Genomic DNA, 20,305 nt, shown 5'->3' with positions numbered 1-20,305 from the left:
CTGAACTCTCCCTTAATTTGTGACATGCAGTCCCAAACCTGCTGTAATAGATATGGTTGAGGAGACCATTAAAAGGTCTGCTGTGGTGAACCTGATGCCCTGCTGTTGCTGCTGGAAATGATAACCCACCCCGTTTGGGTCGGGTGCTGTGATGCCCTCGGTGTGTGTGTGCATGGAAGCCACTAAGTCCTGCTCATTTAGGGCTTGTTTTCCAAGTCTGTTTCCTATCACTCTGTAGACCTAATCCAAATAAAGAATGGCCCAAGTTTCCTGTGAGGAGCACAGGACCCAGCGCTGAGCGTGGGAGCTGAACGCAGAAAGGTGGAAACACAAAGCTAGGGAGAAGCAGCAAGTCAAACAAGCTGAAAAAATATTGTGAGGTTGATTGAACCAGAGCAGTGAACTCAAAGCTGTCTAATCCCTTTAGCAGCCTCCTTGAAAGAGGAGAAATGGAAGAATTTTTGACATCTCCCTTTTCTTTTGCCATCTCTCCCAACTCTGGTCATGCTGGAGGATAAGAGGTGAGCTTAGCACGAGGGCAGGGTGTTACAGCTTTAGTTAGAGCTGCTTTCTGCAGAACAAGATCTCCATTTGTCATTCCCAACCTGAGATTAAAGCAGATCAGCCTTCCCAAAGGAGATTACTGTTCAACTTCTCTTGCTTGGGTACCTGGCACATAGATCTGGCTGGAGGCGCTGAAATTGCAGCCTCTCTTTTGAAAGATGTGGAGCCAGCTTGGGCTGTGCTTTGGAATCACTTAAGCACTCTCAGAATCTGGCTATGTGCATTTTGATGCCCAGATATGGATTTCTAGCCTTAGTCATGGAATTGGTTTGGCTGGAAAAGCCCTCTAAGACCATTGTCCAACCAGCAATCGAATATCACCGTGGCCATTAAGCTATGTCCCAAAGTGCCATGGCCACGCATTTCTTCAACACCTCTAGGGATGGTGCCTCCACCACCTCCCTGGGCAGCCTCTTCCCATCCCTGACCACTCTTGCAGCAAAGAAATTTTTCCTAATCTCCAATCTGAAGCTTTCCTGGCACTGACCTTTAAATTTCAAGGCTGCACCTCAAATACTGGGTTCCCTTTTGGGCTCCTCACTCCAAAAAGGACATTGAGGTGCTGGAGTGGGTACAGAGGAGGCCAATGAAGCTGGGGAAGGGTGTGGAGAAGCTGGGGTGGTGAGGAGCAGCTGAGGGAACTGGAGTTGTTTATTCTGGAGAAGAGGAGGCTGAGGAGAGACCTTCTGGCCTTCTACAACTCCCTGAAAGGAGGTTGAAGTGAGGTGAGGATTGGTCTCCTTCCCATAGTATCCAGGTGATAGAATGAGAGGAAATGGCCTGAAATTGTGTCAGAGGAGGTTTGGGTTGGAGATAAGGAAAAATTTCTTTGCTGCAAGAGTGGTCAGGGATTGGAACAGGCTGCCCAGGGAGGTGGTGGAGTCCCCATCCCTGGAGATGTTCAAGAAACCTGTGGCCGTGGCACTTTGGGACCTGGTTTAATGGCCATGGTGGTGGTGGTGGGTTGATGGTTGGCCTGGATGATCTTAGAGGTGTCTTCCAACCAAAACAATTCTGTGATTCACTGATTGGATTTCACATGCTTGACCTTTGTTTTCTCCCCTAAGCCTGCAGACAGAGTGGCCCCTCAATTACTGCTTGCTCTTAGTTTTTTGTTCCTTTTACCCATCTGAGAACAGCTGGCAGGGAAGAGCTGAGGTTCTGTCTCTTTATTACTGAGGGAAAAAAATGCCATTTTGTATAACTCCAGGGGAACTTTCAAACAGGGGATTATTTACTTGTTTGCCTTCACATGAACATGATCTCTCATCTCTCTAAACCCCACAATCAGATGGAAGAACACCCCCCCACACCCACCCACCCAAACTATCCTAAACCTTTGCCCTTTCTTAATCCATGTACAAGAGGTTTGGGTGGGGTGTTTTTTTTTCCCTCCTTTTTAGATGTGTTTTCCCCCCTTCCTAAAATAGAAGCAATTGATAGGCTCATAAACAAATACCAAACATTAAGTCCTAATCTCCATCTAGAGGAGCCCTGACCCCCTTTTTATGGGGCGAGAGGGTGGAGGGAGGAAGCAGGGCTGGGAGTTGGAGGTTTAATGCTTATTAAAGTTTTAGTGGGTGGGAAAATGCAATCAATAAATTTTGTTTAATGCCTGGAAACTGGTGTTGGTTTTCACTGGCTGCACTGGAGAGGAGTTTTCATTTGGAAACTAGGACACTCGTAGTTGGAATGACAATTAACGGGGAGTGAATATGGTCCCAGTTGGAAGCTGGGTTGTTGGTTTGGGGGGTTTTTGTTGAATAGAATGAAAGTTCTCCCCCTCCTTACCCTCCCCAACCTCCCCACCCTGGCTCCAGACTGGGGGAGCTTCCGTTTTTAATTAGCAAAGCAGGCAAAATTTAGCTCATTGTGTCTTTCTGCTCCTTTGGCCCAGTGGATGGCTTGGATTGCTCCAGCGAGCTGTCATGAGGCTGTGCTTTTCATTTGTTTGCTTCACTTTTTTTTTTGGTGGGGGGGAGGAAGGTGGGGGGTGGAATTCAGGATACTTAGGATTAAAGTCATTGTTCAGGGGTATTTGCAGCCAGCTGCCTGCATTAAGTGAAGATTAGAGGAGCGCACACCAAAAGTGCAAGGGAAATGCACAGGAGCTGGGATTTGGGAGCTGCATAGCTGTGAACCCAAGGGGAAAGGCTGAAGCTCCATGGCAAATTTTTTTCTGGTGCCATGTGATCTCAAAGCCCACAGGATGAGGGCTGATGCCTTCCTTTAGATGAGACCTTGGGAAGCAATTCTTCCCCACGAGGGTGGTGAGGCACTTTGGACTTCCTCAGGCCTGAGGAGCAGAGATGTAAAACCTCAGCTGTTTTGTGGTGGGATCTGGCTGTTGAGATGAAGCTGGGATGCCCCTGCTGTGCTATGCAAAAGCTGGGGCCAAGCTGGCCACTGTTCTTCAGAGGCAACAAGAAGATGACACATCAGCAGAGCCTTGTGTTTCACCTCAGATCAGCCCCATGGGTGTCCCATCACACTGCCTTGAGTAGGGAGCAGTCTGGGTTGACCACATTTGCCCATCACAATGAGGCGAGGTGGGCAAAGCAGCTGCAGGGCTGCACTCACCCATGTGCCAGCCTGGCAGTGGTGTCATCCCCAGCTGGAGTGTAGGCTGCTGAGATCTGATACAGCTTATTGCTGCCCTCCTCTTGAGTAAAGGTTTCTGTGTCTGAGAGAGCAGGAACCATTGGCACAGGCATCCTAGAGGTGCTTCAGCAGGAGCCAGGAGCTCTCAGAGGAGATGGAGCATCATAGAATCTCCTGGAGGTGGAGACACCATCCCTGGAGGTGTTCAAGAGGGGATTGGATGTGGCACTTGGTGCCATGATTTAGTAGTCATGAGGTCTTGGGTGACAAGTTGGACTTGATGATCTTTGAGGTCTCTTCCAAACTTGGTGATTCTGTGGTTGGAAATAGACCTTAAGATCATCAAGTGCAACCGTAACCTAGTAGCTCCTGATCCACAACTGTTAGACCATGTCCCTAAGCTCCTCATCTAAACATCTTCTGATGCTGTCAGGCCTCCATTCCACTGCTCCCTGTCTTTAGGGACCATTGATGAAGTAGAGGACCTTTCATATGAGTCTTGTGCTTCTACTGAAAAAACAACAGTGCAGAAGTGTGAGGTGGTCAGATATGGGTGGTGGTTGCTTCCCTCTTGGGTGTTTTGAGCTGGGGGGAGCCAGGGAAGGTATTATGATGGCATGATTTTAAGGACACACTCCCCATCATTGCCTGTTCTTTTCAGCCAGCAAAGCCCCAGCTGAATGCTGTCCTTGGGACAAGTTCTGGGCTCTCAGCAGCAACCAGAGCTTTGTGTCTCTTGGGGTTTACATTCCCAGGCTTTTTTAGGTGTAGCCAGGACACCCCTTGGATTTGTTCTCTTTTCCCCCCCCCCCCCCCCTTCTAGTCAGAGCTTTCCAAGTGCTACAGGGAAATCCTCCTGGCCAGAGTGTGTGGGGGGTTTTTTTTGTAGCTATTTGAGCTTTGTGACAATTTAGTTCTCCTAACTCTCAGCAGCTGAATTGGGTGATCTGAGAAAGAGAGTCCATTAAAAGGAGGATACTGTAGAGCCCTGATGAATCCTGTTTTCTACTTGGCCGGTGGAACAGAAAGCTAATTGCCAGTAGTAAATCCATTCAAAGGAGGGCTGGAGGGAGGGAGAAAAGCTAATATTCCTCCTTGAATGCCATTTAATCTCTGAAACCTTTCATGCAGATGTAAATTAGGATTTGCACAACAGAGTCAACAGTTGCTCCCTAGATAAGGCAGATTTGCAACATCTGCTTTTCCATTCCAGAGGCTCTTCCAAAGTCACACTGCTGGGGAGAGCCAAGCTAAACACTGGAGATTTCCCTCCCCCCTGCTTTTCCCTAATCTCTTGTTTATGAAGAAAGCTGCATCTGACAGAACTGAACCTTGTGATTGTTCTGATAATTCTCTAGGAAAAGTTTGCTCCCCCCAAACCACCCCCCACTGAGTGTATGAGCTTTAACAAAGCCAAGGGCTGGGTGCTGCACTTGGGCCACAGCCACCCCATGAATGCTTCAGGCTTGGGGCAGAGTGACTGGAAACTGCCCAGCAGAGAAGGATCTGGGGGGAGGGTGGGGGTTGACAGCCAGGTGAAGACGAGCCAGTGTATGTGCCCAGGGGGCCAAGGCCAACAGCATCCTGCCCTGGTGTGGCCAGGAGAGAAGGGATTGTCTCCCTGCACTGGGCACTGATGAGGCCACACCTTGAACAGTGGGTTCAGTTTTGTGCCCCTTGCTACCAAGAAGACACTGAGGTGCTGGAGTGGGTCCAGAGAAGGGCAATGATTCCATAACTGCATGTCCTCCTGCAGTTCTTGAGGGCTGCCTGCATCAAACCCAAAATAAAACATTTCCAGGCTCAGCCAGAAAGCAGAGTTGATGTGCAAGAGGAGCAGACATCTGATGGAAATAGTGACACAGTTCAGCTCTTGGAGCTGTGAACCACCCAGAAAGTGAGTTATTGCTGGGATGAGCCAAGCAGCTCTGGAGATGAAGTATCTTATCCTTATAAGTGAATGCATACAAGAGCATTTTGGCATTGCTGGGCCAGCTGCTCCTTGTTGTGGAAGGTGCTTCCCAGCTAGTTGCTGCTTTTTTCACTCCTCTGAACAGCTCAGAAATTGTCTCTCTCTCTGGAGTATTTGCTATGAGCAGCAGTGATAGTGCTGCAAATGTTGATCTCCATCAGAAGTGTCTGTCTCTTGGTGATTCTTGGCTCAACTAATGAATGGTTGAGTTTTTAGCCCTGCCTTGGGAGCTCACCACCTAGATTGCCTCCTCCTCTCTTCAGAGCCCATCAAAGCTGAGGCACATTGATCCCAGCTCTGCAGGTGATGGAGTGGGCTGCTATAACCCTATCAGGAGTCAAGTCCCCAGTAACTTAGACCTGTGTCTGCTGTGGATTTGAAGAGGTGCTGCTGATATCAGTTGGATCCTATCTGAGAGTTTCCTTTGGGAGCAGGGGTCCTTTGGAGCCTGACTGGGCAATAGAACCACCACCTCCCTGGGCAGCCTTTTCTAATGCTTGACCACTCTTTCAGGGATGAAGTTTTCCCTACTATCCAGTCTAGGTCCAGAGACTAAACTGAACTCTTCAGCACATGCTTATTTCTGCCAGATCACCTCCTCACACAGCACTGGTGACCCTGCATAGAAGTCTATGCTGTTTGTGGTGATCTAGCTGGTGGGGATGGTCATGTTGAAGCCATCCTTGTGGATCAGCCAGAGACTTGGCTTCAGTGTGTGCAGCCTTTTTCCTGCTTTACTGCCTGTGCCTGGGTCAGGCAAGGCTGAACTCTGGGCCCATGGAAGCCTCAGCAGAGCAACTGTAAGATACACTTCCTTTTGAAGTGCTCTTACTTACTCATTGCCATTTCTTTCCTCCCTTTGCAGAATACTTGAGGAGCGAGACCGCCTTTCTGGAAGAGTTGGTGTTTGGAAGTGGAGATACCATTGAACTTTCCTGCAACACCCAAGGCTCTTCTGTGTCTGTTTTCTGGTTTAAAGATGGTATTGGGATTGCACCTACCAACAGAACTCACATTGGACAAAAACTGTTGAGGATAATCAATGTGTCATACGATGACTCGGGGCTGTACAGCTGCAAGCCACGGCATTCCAGCGAGGTCCTGGGAAACTTCACAGTCAGAGTCACAGGTGGGTGACATCATGGGGCTGGGGTTCTTTGTTTTGCTTTTTTCACATGTTCAGCACAGCTGGTGCTCTGTGTTGGTCATCTCTGCTTGGTAGGGCTTCACCTGCCTGCTAACTCCTGGCAGTCGTTAGGCTAACAGAGGAAGAGCTCTTGTGTCTGTACACCAACTGGTAAAGCTTGATGCAAGTACTGAGAGAGACTCAGAAATGGTGTTAGTCAGATTCAGCCCCAGATATCCCTTTCCACTCAAATTACATGTGCCTTTGGTGTCTTTGCTGAGGGAGCAAGCTGTGGCTCAGGGAGGCTAAATGACTTTTGCCACTTTGTGATGAACCAGTGGCAAAACTGCAAGGAAAACCTAGAGGATCCTGAAAAGTGTTTCCTTCTTGTGACTGATGAATCTCTTCCCTTTGCTCTGCTTATCACAAGTTTGTTTCTTAGAATCCTAGAATGGTTTGGGTTGGAAGGGGCCTGAAAGATCATCCAGTTCCTCTGCCATGGGCAGGGACACCTCCCACTAGCCCAGATTACTCAAGGCTTCATCCAACCTGACCTTGAGCACCTCCAGGGAGGGCACATCCACAACCTCCCTGGGCAGCTTGTTCCAGTGTTCCACTACTCTCATGGTTAAAAAAAATGTGTTCCTTACATTTAATCTAAATCTACTCTTCAAGCATCCCCAAACAGCAGGTTCTTGCTTCCAGAACTTGAGTTCCCTCGAAAAAGTAAAGGGTTCTGCTTGAAAACCAAGCTCAGAGATGTTTGTGATTGTAAATCACATCCACCCTTTAAAGGGCTTTCTGGTGCCAGAAATGAGTTCCCTACCTGTTTTGGGATATCTTGGAAGTTCCCATTCAGAAGCACAGGACAGATTTGTTTTCTCCCACCTGCTGTTTTCTTGGGTCACTCTGTAAGTTCAAACAGAATAAGCCTTAAGCATGAGAGAGTGGCTGTGGTGGAGGGGGTTGGAAAGGCCCCAGACTATGTGCACAGGAGTCCAAATGCTTTGAGTCATAGACCATGAATCTGTAATAAGTAGGAGGAATAATTGTGTTAGGTAGGTGTGACTTTGTAAGAGCTTCTGCTTAAGTTACCAGAAATACTTTGCCCCAGGGCCCGTGGGACTTCTGGGAACAAGCCCCCATGTGCCTTACTCAGCGCTAAAGAAATGGAAGTGCTGCTGCTTGTTTAAAGCAAAAGAAGCAATAATTCTATAAACAGCTCCTGCTCCAAACCACCGCTTTTGCACCCATCCCAGAGCTGGGGGCAAGACCCTCACCAGCCAAGATACCACCCAGAGGAGCTCAGCCCCAGTGAGGAGCCCCAGCCAGCACCTGTGGGTGAGATTGGAGTGGTCAGCAATTTTGGCCCTAACAACCGGGGGGCCACCAGGCCCCCCGGCCTTTGTTGTCACCACCACCATCACCCAGTGTGCACCAGGGGCACTCACCAGCAATGAGAGGAGGATCCTCCAGCCCAGATGGGCTCAGCTTGGGGGTGCTGCCTTCCCTGGCGGGAATAAATAGGGGAGCGGGTGGGGAGGGGCAAGTGACCACACCTGGGGTGGGAGGAGACCACAATAGAGCCCAGGTGCTCTGGGATTTGAGGGGAAAATGGGGTGGAAAGGAGGCAGAGTGTGAGAGCAGTGTTCTTGAGAAAGGATGGAGATTGAGATAGTATTCACACATGAATTGTTGACTTCTAGTGATTGCTAGGTGCTTGACGTGGCCAGTTTCAGGATGCTCCACTCCTCTTGGGTATTGGACAATGTATTGGCAAACCCAAACATGATTTTGACAGGCCAATATGAAGCTCCATAAACAATAAAAAAGCCCCCACAGCTTCTGCTAAGGTAATTGTATAGCTATCATCTCAGTGAACTCTTGATCTCAAGCCAGAGGTTTTTCTTTTGGGGTTGTTTTCCTGCCCATCTGTGTGTGGGGGAGGGGGCTTGCTTCTGAGAGCAGGCTGTGTGAAGCCAGGACCCTCCTGGGCTGAAGAGGAGCCAATGGGTTTAGCTGGCAGAGCTGAACTCTCCTACAGCTAAACAGAACCAGTCCATGCCACAGTGAGCCCCGCGGTCTCTCCTGTGTGAGTATGGAGACCATGAGTGCAAGATGGACTTTTTATGCTCAGGCACAAGTGCAGGAGTTGCAAAGGAAAGTAGAGGAGAGAGAATTCTTCCAGCAGGAGAGCTGTACAAGTCCACCACGAGCAGTTCTCTGCTCCTAGTACATGGGTATCAGATCCAAACTTGAGTAGGGGAAGAACTCAAGAACTGACTGTATTGGAGGCTCTGGTGAGGCCACACCTTGAGTATTGTGTCCAGTTTTGGGCACCTCAATACAAGAGAGGTGCTGGAGCCAGTGCAGAGGAGCACAACGAAGCTGTGAAGGGCCTGGAGAATAAATCTTATGAAGACCAACCAAAGGAGCTGGGGATGGTTAGTGTGAAAAAGAGGCGGCTGAGGGGAGACCTCATGGCTCTCTACAGCTACCTGAAAGGACATTGTGGAGAGGCTGGTGCTGGTCTCATCTTACAGGTAATTAGAGATAGAACAAGAGGGAATGGCCTCAAGCCAGGTTTAAGATGGACAGTAGGAAACATTTTTCACAGCAAGAGTGGTCAGGCATTGGGATGTGCTGCCCAGGGAGGTGGTGGACTTACCCACCCTGGATGTGCTTAAAGATGGTTTGGATGTGGTGCTTGGGGATACGGTTTAGGGGTGAGCCTTGTAGAGCAGGGTTCTGGGTTGGACTTGGTGATGCTGGGGGTCTTTTCCAACCTGAATGCTTCTGTGGAATAGGATTTTGTGTGAGTGAGAGAATCAAGCCATCCTGAGAATAAAAGCTCGTTTCAGGGAGTTCACCAACATCTGCTTTTCATTCAGCAGTACTGGAGATTGCTGTGAATGCTTCAAGGTCAGAGCAATTAAATGGTTAAAGGAGTATTTGGCCCTTGAAAAACTTTCTTTAACTAGGTAGGATGATTGGAACTATCTAAGGTTGTTAGGAACCTTTCTCTCTCCCCCTCTTTATTTTTTTCCTTTATTTTTTTTCCTTCCCTTTTTTTTTTTTTTAAGTGACATTAAAATGCTTTTGAGTTCAAGGGGCAGCAGGGAAGCAGAAGAGGGCAGCTGGTGACACGCTCAAATGAAACAGCTGCCAGCCCCCAAAAGTTTGGAAAGTGAGAAATTGTTTTTAATGGTGGAAAGGGCTGATAATCCCCCACTTTTGAAAAGTTCAAGCCCCTGTGTTTTTCTTCTCCTGCACTAATAATAGCTAATAACAGCTTAGGAACCAGCGAGTAACCTGAACCTGCTCTCTGACAGCATTATGAGGCTTTGATTCTATTAGCCCAAAGTGCTGGTAATGGGGGAGGCTCCGTTTTAGCTGTCAGCAGCACTTGTTTTCCAGCTTTGAAGCCCTGCTTTAGGTGGCAAGAAGGGGTGCTCAGATAGCTCTTTGTGGTGAGTCCTGATCACTGGGCATGGCACTGCCAAGGTGAGCTTGTTGTCAGAGGTTGGGGGGTTGTGTTCCCACGTCTTAAAGGGAGCACCACGGTTAGAGTCAGAGAATCAGACAATGCATTGGCTTGCAAGGGACTTTTAAAGGTCATCTAGTCCAATCCCCCTGCAGTAAACAGGGACAGGAGGTTGAAGTGAGGCTGGTGTTGGTCTGTTCTCCCAAGAAACTACTGACAGGACAAGAGCAGATAGCCTCAAACTGCACCAGGGGAGGTTTAGGGCAGATATTAGGAAGAATTTCTTTGCTGCAAGAGTGGTCAGGGATTGGAAGAGGCTGCCCAGGGAGGTGGTGGAGTCACCATCCCTGGAGGTATTCAAGAAACCAGCAGATGTGGCATGGTCTAGTGGTCATGGAGGTGTTGGGCTTGACCTTAGAGGTCTTTTCCAACCTTAATGACTATGATTCCACGACTCATAAAACTGAAGCTGTGTCTCTTGCCTGAAATGCATGCACAAGGGCAAAGACCATTCCCTCAGACTTGTGGAGCTGGTTTGAATTGGTTTTAAAATGGATTCTGCCTTTCTGGTTGTGATCAGTTCGTTAGAAACCCAAAGTAAACTCTAATCAGATGTTAATATATGGGTAACCAAACCTGAGCATGCAGGGCTGAGAATGTGTTGGCTTCTCCATTGATGCTGGTGGGCATTTGGCTCAGGTTCTGCCTTTGCCAGGACTTGAGTGAACTTGCTGGTTCAGCCAAAACACCTAAACACCCCCCTCACTTGGAGCAAGCCCCATGGCATTTCCCTAGCTCTGCTGCCAGCAGGACCTCAGCTGTGGATTTGCAGTTAGATACATGGCTTGGAGTCTTACTTGAGACTGTGCCAAAGAGAAGGTGCAAAGCACAATATGCCACTGTGCTGGAAAGCAGGGAGAAGGTTCCTTTGTTCCTTATTCCTGCAGATGGTGGAAAGTCCTTCCAGGTTCTGCAGAGTTCTATTTGTTGTTCCTCTCCCTTTTCCTTCTCCTTGTCTTTCTTTGCCTTTGCCTTCTTCCCCCATGCTAAGAGAAACAGTGAAGCTGTTTGGGGGAGATACAGATGGAAAATTCACACCTGGAGCCTGTATTCAGTGACAGCCTGGAGGTGCCTCTGGAGGAGGAATGTAAAGGAGGGAATTGGTTCATGGAGCAGCCATGCTGATGGTCTGATTGCAAGGAGGAGTTTGAAAGCATTGGTCTGGGTGGTTGAGCAAGGAGTTCCTGGGGACAGATGGGGCTGGGGGATGTGGAGTTAAAAGGAAAACAGAGGGAAGTGAGTTAGAAAAGCTGAGCTGTCCTGGGGCTTGGTGAAGGAAAAAGTCTTCAGAGGGAATGCTAGAGGAGAAAAAATAATCAGAGGTGAGCTTGTTCTGCAAAGAGACCCTTCCCTTGGGGAATTCTGTTGTGTTTATGAGAAGAGCACTTCACACAGGGAGAATCGTTTGGCAGTGGGGCCCACGTTCTGGTGGCAGAGCACTGCCAAACTCATGACACCTCCCACTCAGTTCAGCAAGCTCCTGGGCCATTGTCCTTGACACAGCAGCATGGGAGGGTTGGGCTGATGGAGCTGCATGTCCTCCCTCACTGACACATCTTCATACCATGGCGCCCAACAGCCTTGTCCAGCCTGGTATCCTCATGTGCCATCCTCTTCCTTTCCTAATCTTTCTCCTCCTTCTCCTAGATTCGCCTTCATCAGGTGATGATGAAGATGATGATGATGAGTCAGAAGATACAGGTAATTTGCTTTTTGGGGATAGAGGGGGATTTGCTTTCAAAGAGATGTGGCTCCCAAGTGGAGCAGCTCATTGTCAGGATGAGGGGCAATGGTTTGAAACTGGAGCAGGGTAGGTTTAGGTTGGACATTAGGAGGAAATTCTTTACTATGAGAGTGGTGGAACACTGGAACAGGTTGCCCAGGGACGTGGTTATGGCCCCATTCTTGGAGGCATTCCAGGTCAGACTTGATTTTGCCCTGGGCAGCCTGATCTAGTTGGAGGTGTCTCTGCTGGCTGCAGGGGGGTTGGACGAGATGGCCTTGGAGGGTCCCTTCCAGCCTGATGCACTCTGTGAATCCAGATGCTCACCTGATCGGACAGCAGCTCTTTCTCTGTGTTGAAGTTGGTGACCTTAGGATGGTCCTGTGGTGATGCTGATCTAACTTAGAAATAGCTGCCAGAGTGGTCTTGCTCCTACAGGAGCAGGAGTGGAATTTTTCCTCTTGGAGACTTCATTCTGCAGATCTGGCTTGATGAGTTAGGGTTAGAAATTCTCTTGCACTTAACTCCAGCCAAACTCACCATACTGGGGGGTTTTATGACTGCACTGATGCCACACCAGCTTTCCACCACTGCAAACCTTGACCTGCTTTATTTCCAGCTGGTCTGATTCTGGTCCTTATCTCAGCTGGAGTCAGAGCATAACATTTTCATTCATTGATGGCCAAACTTACTGATGCCATAAGCAGCAGCAGCCAGTGGTGGTCTTAGGTTTATGGCTGGATTTGGTGACCCTAGAGGTCTTTTCCAACCCAAACAATTCTGTGAGTCTAACCTCTTTGGCTTTACTTTTTTCATTTGCTCATGTGGGGATGGGAGCTCCAGGACAGACCTTCTGGGTGCTTTTACTCTGAACCTCTTTCAATCCCAGTCCTTGTTTCCTTAGAATCATAGAATAAATAAGGTTGGAAAAGACCTCAGAGATCATCAAGTCCAACCTGTCACCCAACACCTCATGACTAAACCATGGCACCAAGTGCCACATCCAGTCCCCTCTTGAACACCTCCAGGAATGGTGACTCCACCACCTCCCTGGGCAGCACATTCCAATGGCTAACAACTCTCTCTGGGAAGAACTTTCTCCTCACCTCCAGCCTAAACTTCCCCTGGTGCAGCTTGAGACTCTGTCCTCTTGTTCCGGTGCTGGTTGCCTGGGAGAAGAGACCACCCCCCCTCCTGGCTACAACTTCCCTTCAGGTAGTTGTAGAGAGCAAGAAGGTCTTCCCTGAGCCTCCTCTTAAGTGCAGTAGTGCTGATCAAGATCATGATGTGCTTTGGAGGCAGCAGTGTTGGCTTTTATTGTCCTCTTTCTCTTTTTGCAAAGCAAGCTGCCTGTGCCTAGGTGCTTTTAATAAATAAACACCTTGCATTTGAGCTCCCAGTCAGTCAGCTCTGCACCTTGGCACCGGTTCAGCGTGGCTGGAAAATGCCTCCTGCCCATAGCATCGAACATGCAGGACTCTTTAAGCAAGGTCTGTAGTAAGTTCATGCAGCTGTGCTGTGCAGTGTGTGGACAGGAATGGTCAATCACAGTGCCAGGAGATCCAACAGCAGCAGTTAGTGGTTTTCTGATGGCTTCTAATTCCAGTACCTGAAGGGAGCCTAAAGGAAAACTGGGGAAGGACTTTTTACAAGGGCTTGCAGTGGTAGGATGAGGGGGGATGGATTGAAGCTTGAGGAGGACAGATTTAGACTGGAGATTAGGAAGAAATTCTTTCCCAGTGAGGGTGGTGAGACACTGGAACAGGTTGCCCAGGGAAGTTTTGGTTACCCCCTCCCTGAATGTGTTCAAGGCCAGGTTGGGTGAGACCTTGAGCAGCCTGGTCTAGGTGTCCCTTCCCATGGCAGAGTTTGGAACTGGATGATCTTGAAGGTCCTTTCCAAGCCAAGCCATTCTGTGGCTCTGTGAATTAAAGGCCAGATGCTGTGAAATGGCACGGACCTTTGCAGAGGTGCTGAGGGCTCCTGATGCTTGCTGAGGCCTGAGTAAGGTCTGGTTTGGCCAGGATTTGTTCCTGCTGCAGTGCAGTTTCTGATGAGCACTGTTAACATGATTCTGTATTTTGCTTTGTAGTGTGGTTTGTAGTAAACTCCATCTCTTAGCAACAGGTATCCCAAAACATCAGCTGGGTTGTGGGACAGGACACGTTTGCCTTCACTGAAAAGGCAAACAGAGGTTTCACTGAGTGTATTTATTTATAGCCTGCACTCTGAGTCTTCTTGACTTCAAGGCTGCCTCTTTTTTTAGCCCTGGAGGTAATGAGTGGCTTTGCTGAAAGGTCTCCTTAGAAAAAGCTTTAAAGCTTCTGCTTTAAAGTGGTTGATTAGCTTCACGTGGAACCTCATGGTGTGGTGTGACATGGGTGTGCCTTATGTTGCTTTGTTTGATGCCAAACCCTCCACTTCACCTTCTCTTCAGCTTGAGGAGCTGTGTTGTTCACTCCAGCACCACCACCACAGCTGGGACATTCCACCAGGGACAGGGGCTGCAGGACCATCCTGGGCAGGTGGACACACGGGTGTAGCCAGTCCTGTGGAGAGCCTGAAGAGCTTTGTCCTCCATCTCTTGTGGCAAAAAAGAATCACAGAATGGTATGGGTTGAAAGGGACCTCTGAAGATCATTGTCACCCTCTCTGGAGGGATTTAAAAGACTTGTGGATGTGGTGCTTAGGGACATGGTTTAGAGGCAGAGTTTTAGCAGCAGTGGTGGAATTGTGAGCCCGAGGGAGTAGTTGGATTTGATGATGTCAAAGGTCTCTTCCAGCCTCGACGGTTCCATGATACTATGATCTAGTCCAACCCCCTTGCTGGAGCAGGATCACCTAGAGTAAAACTTCCAGGCAGGTTTTGAATGCCTTGAGACTCCACAACCCCTTTGAGCAGCCTGGAGGTGTTCAAAAATGATGTGGATGTGGCACCTGGGGACATGGTGGTGCTGGGTTGGTGGTTGGACCTGATGATCTTAGAGGGCTTTTCCAACCTTAATGATTCAATGATTCTCTCCCAAGGGCAGCACAGAAGCAGGGCAGCAGAAAAGATGAAAGAGGAGCTAGAGGCCCTTCGGATCGTTGCCCTTGTCACAAACCATGATCCTCCTTTGCAGAAAGAGGCTTTCCAGTCCCTCTGCTCCCCACAGCTGGTTTTCTTGGCCCTGAAACAAACCCCAAGCTCCCTTTTCTTCACAGAGGGCTCTTCTGCCCCGGCTCTCCCCACCCCTGGAGATGTGTTTGTTTGGAGCCCCCGCCGGGCAGCCCCAGCCCCTTCAAAGAGCCCCTGTAATCTCCAATTAAAGCTGGCTCTGTGCTGGGAGGTGTCAGCTGGGGAAATGACACAATTAGGGTTGATTCTGTCTGCTGCAGAATTTGGGGGCAGCTCCTAATTGCCAAATGAGTGCTTGGCTGTATTAATTATTCCAAGTCTCACCCCCTCGTTCGGGTTTTAATTGGCCCTTCCAGTTGGATGGGTGGCCGGTGTCTTTGAGGAGCAAAATGAACTGCTGGGTTAAGTGTTTGCTGGTGGGAAAGAGTGGGTGATAGGTTTAGTGTTTGCTGATGGGAAAGGGTGGGTGATAATGGTCCTGGGTCCCTTGGTTTGTTGTTTGTGGGCTTTTTTTCCACACTTGCAAATGCAAAACCAGGGCTCAGAATTCATTTAGAGAGAGGAGCTCCAGAAATTGTTCCTCTTTTCTGCCTTCTTCCTATCTTGTTCCTGAAACTCTCTGGAGCTATGCTTGAGACAAAGTCAGCAAGGTATTCCCCCCAGCTCTTAAAAAGAGGGAATGGAAGGAACCTGGGGGGCACAGCAGCCCAAAAGCAGGGGGGAGGTTGTTCACTGCTGCTGAGAGTGGGAGCAGAGGCACCGTTTGCAGCGTGGAGACACTTTCTTCCAGTTCCAGTTTGATTGAATCTTGGCATGCTAATCCAGAGGTGCCTAGTACTGGTGAGCCCCAAATCTGCTGGGAGAGACCTACCCAAGATGAGGGAGGGCACTTGAGGATGAAGCTATTTCTAATTGAAGGTGGGAGGAGTGGATCCTACCTGCGTGCAGGAGGTAGGAATAGAGTTCAGTTTTGGGCCCCTCACGACAAGAAGGACATTGAAATGCTGGAGCTGGTCCAGAGAAGAGCAACAAAGCTGGTGAAGGGCCTTGAACACAAGTCTTATGAACTACCTGAGGGATCTGGGGTTGTTTGGTCTGGAGAATAGGAGACTGAGGGGAGACCTCATTGCTCTCTACAACTCCCTGAATGGAGTTTGGAGCCAGGTGGGAGTTGGACTCTTCTCACATGCAGCAAGAGACAGGATGAGAGGAAATGGCCTCAAGTTGTGCCAGGAGAGGTTTAGGTTGGGTATTAGGAAAAAATGCTTTGCAGAAAGGATTCTCAGGCATTGGAACAGGCTGCCCAGGGAGGTGGTGGTGTCACCATCCCTGGAGGTGTTTAAAAGATGCGTGGATGTGGCACTGAGGGACATGGTTTAGTGGCAGCGGCTTAGCAGCAGTGGTGGGATTGTGAGCTTAAGGTGAGTGGTTGGACTTGATCTCAAAGGTCTCTTCCAGTCTCAACAGTTCTGTGATTCTGTGAAACCTTTGCTCCATACCAAAAATATTCCCAGCAGGAAACTTTCCTGAGCCCCATCTTGCTCCTCTCTGATGCCTGAAGTCTTTAAGACCAGGTCGGATGAGGTCTTGAGCAACCTGGTCTAGTGGAAGCTGTCCCTGCCCATGGCAGAGGGGTTGGAGCTGGATGTTCTTTAGAACTAGGTGTTCTTTAAAGTCCCTTCCAACTACAGCTGTTCTGTGAATCTTTGAAGGCAATGAGATGAGATCTATTGTAGGGAGATCTGTTAATCAAACACAAACAGAGGTTATTCTGCCCTTCTTAGCAGCAGTGAAGGGGACTTCTCCATTCCTGTCTGCCCTTTCCCTGAACTCTCCCCTGCAGCCCTGTTAACCTCCTGGACAGTCCCTGGGAAATCAGAGTGCATTGCCAAAAGGAAATGTTCAACCAGGAAATATCCCCATGCTGCAGAAACCAAGGACCAGATGTCTCCCAACGTGATCTCTGCAGCTCCCTCCTCTAAGGCCTTCCCAAACTCACCCTCCTGCTGCTCCCTGCCCAGCCTTTGCTTGGCTTCTGCCTTCCCAAGACAGAGAATCACAGAATTGTTTTGGTTGGAAAAGATCTCTGAGGTCATGGAGTCCAACCATTGACACATGATAGCAGCACCTTCATTTACCATGAAGACCTCATTTACATTGAGGGCTTGCAGCCACTCTTAAAGCAGTTCCCTTTTTAGTGTAGATCTAGCAGTTTTCTGAGTTCAGGTGTTAGAAGGTAGATGGTTACCCTGGTTCTGCCCACATTTAGCCTCTTGAGCAAACTGGTCTAGCAGGAGGTGTCCCTGCCCGTGGCAGGGGGTTAGAACTGGGTGATCCTGAAGGTCCCTTCCAGTCCAAACCATTGATTTTCATGTAGTATTTGAGGCCTCTCCCTGGATGAGCCCTGAGTTTACAGCAGAGTTCTGTAGCCAGGATTTTGCAAGAGCAGGGGAGTTGCAGGGATTCCTCCTGCTGCTTTTGTTTGTGCCAGCCTTGCTCCTGGTGCCATCCTGGCAAGTAAAAGCCCTTCAGCAGTTTCGTTGTGTGAAAGGTGAGGTTCATGGGTGAGCACCAGATCCCTCTGAGAGGTGGAGCTAACTCTGATAGGCATCACAGCACCTTGTGCAAGGCAGCTTGAGGGCAGATGAAAGTCCTCTCGGTACTGGATTTCCCTCCCCGGGATGGCATCACTGAGGCAGCTACATCCAACCATCTGGCTGCAGAAGTGTAAAGGCAGCTGAGGGCCACAAAGATGCTGAGGGGCCTGGAGCATCTCTGTGAGGAGGAAAGGCTGAGAGCCCTGGGGCTGTTGAAGCTGGAGAAGAGCAGCCTGAGAGGGGATCTGATGAGTGCTCAGCAAAAGCTAAAGGATGGGGGGCAAGAGCATGGGGTCAAACTCTTCTCAGTGGTGCCCAGTGACAGGACGAGGGGCAATGGGCACAAAGTAGAGCAGGAGGTTTCACATCAACTTAAGGAAGAACTTGTAAAGCCTACCTGGCCATGAGGAACTGCATATCAGCAGCTACACCTCAGAGGCTCTTCATTTGCTGGGAATGGTCCCACTGGGCACACTGCTCTCTTGTCTCACAGTATCTCAGCATGCTGGGGGTTGGAAAGGACCTCTGGAGATCAGTCAGTCCAACACCCCTGCTACAGCAGGGGCACCCATAGCTGGTTGCCCAGGATCACAATGTCCAGGTGGGTTTGGAAGGAGACTCCACAACCTCTCTGGGCAGACTGCTCCAGGGCTCCAACACCCACACAGCAAAAAACCTGTTTCCTCATGTTGAGGTAGAACCTCCTGGGTTCCACTTTGTGTCCACTGCCCCTTGTCCTGTCATAGGACACCACTGAAAAGAATTTCATGTTCTCCAAGGCAGTTCTTGCAGGAGCAGCACCTTACGTTTGTCTTGACCAGAAGCCCACAGGTCTCTGTGATGGGTGGGTATGGGTACTCTGTGTCTGTGGCTGCTTCCTTCCCACCTGGAAGAGATGCTGGTTCCACTCCTTGGTCCTCTTGGCTATTTTGCAGCCCAAATGCTTTGTGCCTCAATGTTCCTTTGGAGCGTGGGGCTGGTGGGGCTGGATGCGATCCCCGGCATGGCAGGAGAAACGCTCCATGTGCAGCTCTGCAGTTTCCTTAAGCAGAAAATGAAAGCTGAGGAGCCTTTTTTTTTTTTTTTTCAACTTTCTCTTTCTTCCCAGCATAATGAGTTTGCTGCTGCTGCTGCTGCCTTAATTTGGAGTTAATCTGTAATGGTTGTCAGGCAGCCAAGAGGCTTCGCTGTCCTCCAGGCAGAGGAGAAAAAAAATATCTCATGCTAGCACTGGTGTTTTCAAACTGAGGCCTGTTCAAAGGCAACATGAATCTTTCAAACTAAAATCACTTGTACTTAAAGAACATAAACATGATAAACCAGTTTGGCACTGGGGTTTGGCTTTTTTTTTTTCCTGTTTCCTTTCCCTTAAGGAGGCCACACTATGTCTGTGCTCACCAAGAAGGAAACCTCCCAGTGCACTCCCAGCTCACACTTTTGCTTTGCTCCCTTGCTGGCCCATCAATATGGTTTTTTTTTGCAGTTCCAACATCTTTCTGCTGTTGATGCTTCTTGGCTGCTCTTGTTCCAAAGGTACATCTGTGTCTTCTCACAGGCTGAGGCCAGATTCTCAGCCAGATCTGGAAGAAATTCTTTACAGTGAAGAATTAGGAAGAAATTCTTTACTGTGAGGGTGGAGAGGCACTGGAGCAGGTTGCTCAGGGAGGTTGTGAATGAACCCTCTCTGGAGGTGTTCAGGGCCAGGCTGGATGAAACCCTGAGCAAGTCGGTCTAGTGGAAGGTATCCCTGCCCATGGCATGGGGGTTGAAACTACAATAGATTCATAGACCCTGTGGTTTGGGTCAGAAGGAGCCTTCAAGATCATCTAGTTCCATCCCCCTGCCATGGGCAGGGACAGCTCCCAGTAGCCCAGGTTGCTCAAAGCCTCATCCAGCCTGGCAAGAAGGTCTCCCCTGAGCCTCCTCTTCTCCAGGCTAAGCAACCCCAGCTCCCTCAGCCTCTCCTCACAGGGCTGTGCTCCAAACCCCTCCCCAGCTTTGTTGCCCTTCTCTGGACACATTCCAGCAACTCAACATCTTTCCTAAACTGAGGGCCCCAGAACTAGACACAGGACTCACAGTACTCCATGCCAGGAACGGGTCTGATCAGCTTGGCCTTTTCTTTCCCAGGTGTCCCCTTCTGGACCCGGCCAGATAAGATGGAGAAGAAGCTGCTGGCAGTTCCTGCTGCCAACACCGTGCGCTTCCGCTGCCCGGCAGGTGGGAACCCAACTCCTTCCATCTACTGGCTGAAAAACGGCAAGGAGTTCAAGGGGGAGCATAGGATTGGGGGCATCAAGGTAAGGCTTGGCTTTGGAGCTCTGTTTTTAGCAGGGGTTTGCTACTGACTGTACAGAGTTGTGTTTGGCGGTGACTGCCATGGGGACGTGTAACGGCGCAGTCCTGACTGCCTGGCAATCAGGCAGAGAATGGTGGGGGTTGGAAAGGAACTTCTGGAGGTCTGGTCCAACCCTGCTGCTAGCAAACGTTCTACTACATCAGATTGCACAGGGACACATCCAAGCAGGCTTTGAAACTCTCCAGAGAAGGAGACTCCACAACCTCTCTGGGCAGCCTGCTCCTGCAGCTTCAAAGTAAAGAAGCTTTTTCTTTACATTTAAGTGAAACCTCCTGGGTTCCACTTTGTGCCCATTGCCCCTTGTCTTAACTCTGACCACTAATGAAAAGAGCCTGGCTCCATCCTCTTGCCTCTCCCCCACCTTTCAGCTCTTGCTGAGCATTGATCAGATCCCCTCTCAGGCTGCTCTTCACAAGGCTAAACAGCCCCAGGGCTCTCAGCACTTTCCTCCTCACAGAGATGCTCCAGGCCCCTCAGCATGTTTGCAGCCTCCATTGGACTCTTTCCAGTAGTTCTGAGCTGGAGACCCCAGAATTGGACACAATACTCCAGCTGTGGCCTCACCAGGGCAGAGTAGAGGGGGGAGGAGAACCTCCTTCAACCTGCAGTGTGGGTGTTTCTTGCAGCCTTAGCAATTATCAACACCAAAAGTGTTTAAAATTGCTGCTGTCCCTTGGGATCGAGGGCCAGTGCCCTCTGGG

General features: G+C 49.5%; 1 protein-coding gene across 4 annotated transcripts in view; it reads left to right on the top strand.

The window, feature by feature from the left end:
• The window catches only part of FGFR3 (fibroblast growth factor receptor 3), a 63,337-nt gene that overhangs the window by 16,373 nt on the left and 26,659 nt on the right, over window positions 1–20,305 (top strand). For 3 of the 4 annotated variants that reach the window (XM_054172395.1, XM_054172393.1, XM_054172394.1), the window contains exons 3-5: window positions 6,003–6,266; window positions 11,455–11,508; window positions 19,376–19,545. In XM_054172395.1, the coding sequence (XP_054028370.1) occupies window positions 6,003–6,266; window positions 11,455–11,508; window positions 19,376–19,545 (488 nt within the window). The remainder of the gene's footprint in view (window positions 1–6,002; window positions 6,267–11,454; window positions 11,509–19,375; window positions 19,546–20,305) is intronic. The other variant, XM_054172396.1, reaches the window with a different exon arrangement.

The sequence above is a fragment of the Dryobates pubescens genome, chromosome 23 (assembly GCF_014839835.1).
Source record: "Dryobates pubescens isolate bDryPub1 chromosome 23, bDryPub1.pri, whole genome shotgun sequence".
NCBI classification, from domain to species: domain Eukaryota; kingdom Metazoa; phylum Chordata; class Aves; order Piciformes; family Picidae; genus Dryobates; species Dryobates pubescens.
This window is presented reverse-complemented; position numbering and strand designations above follow the sequence as displayed.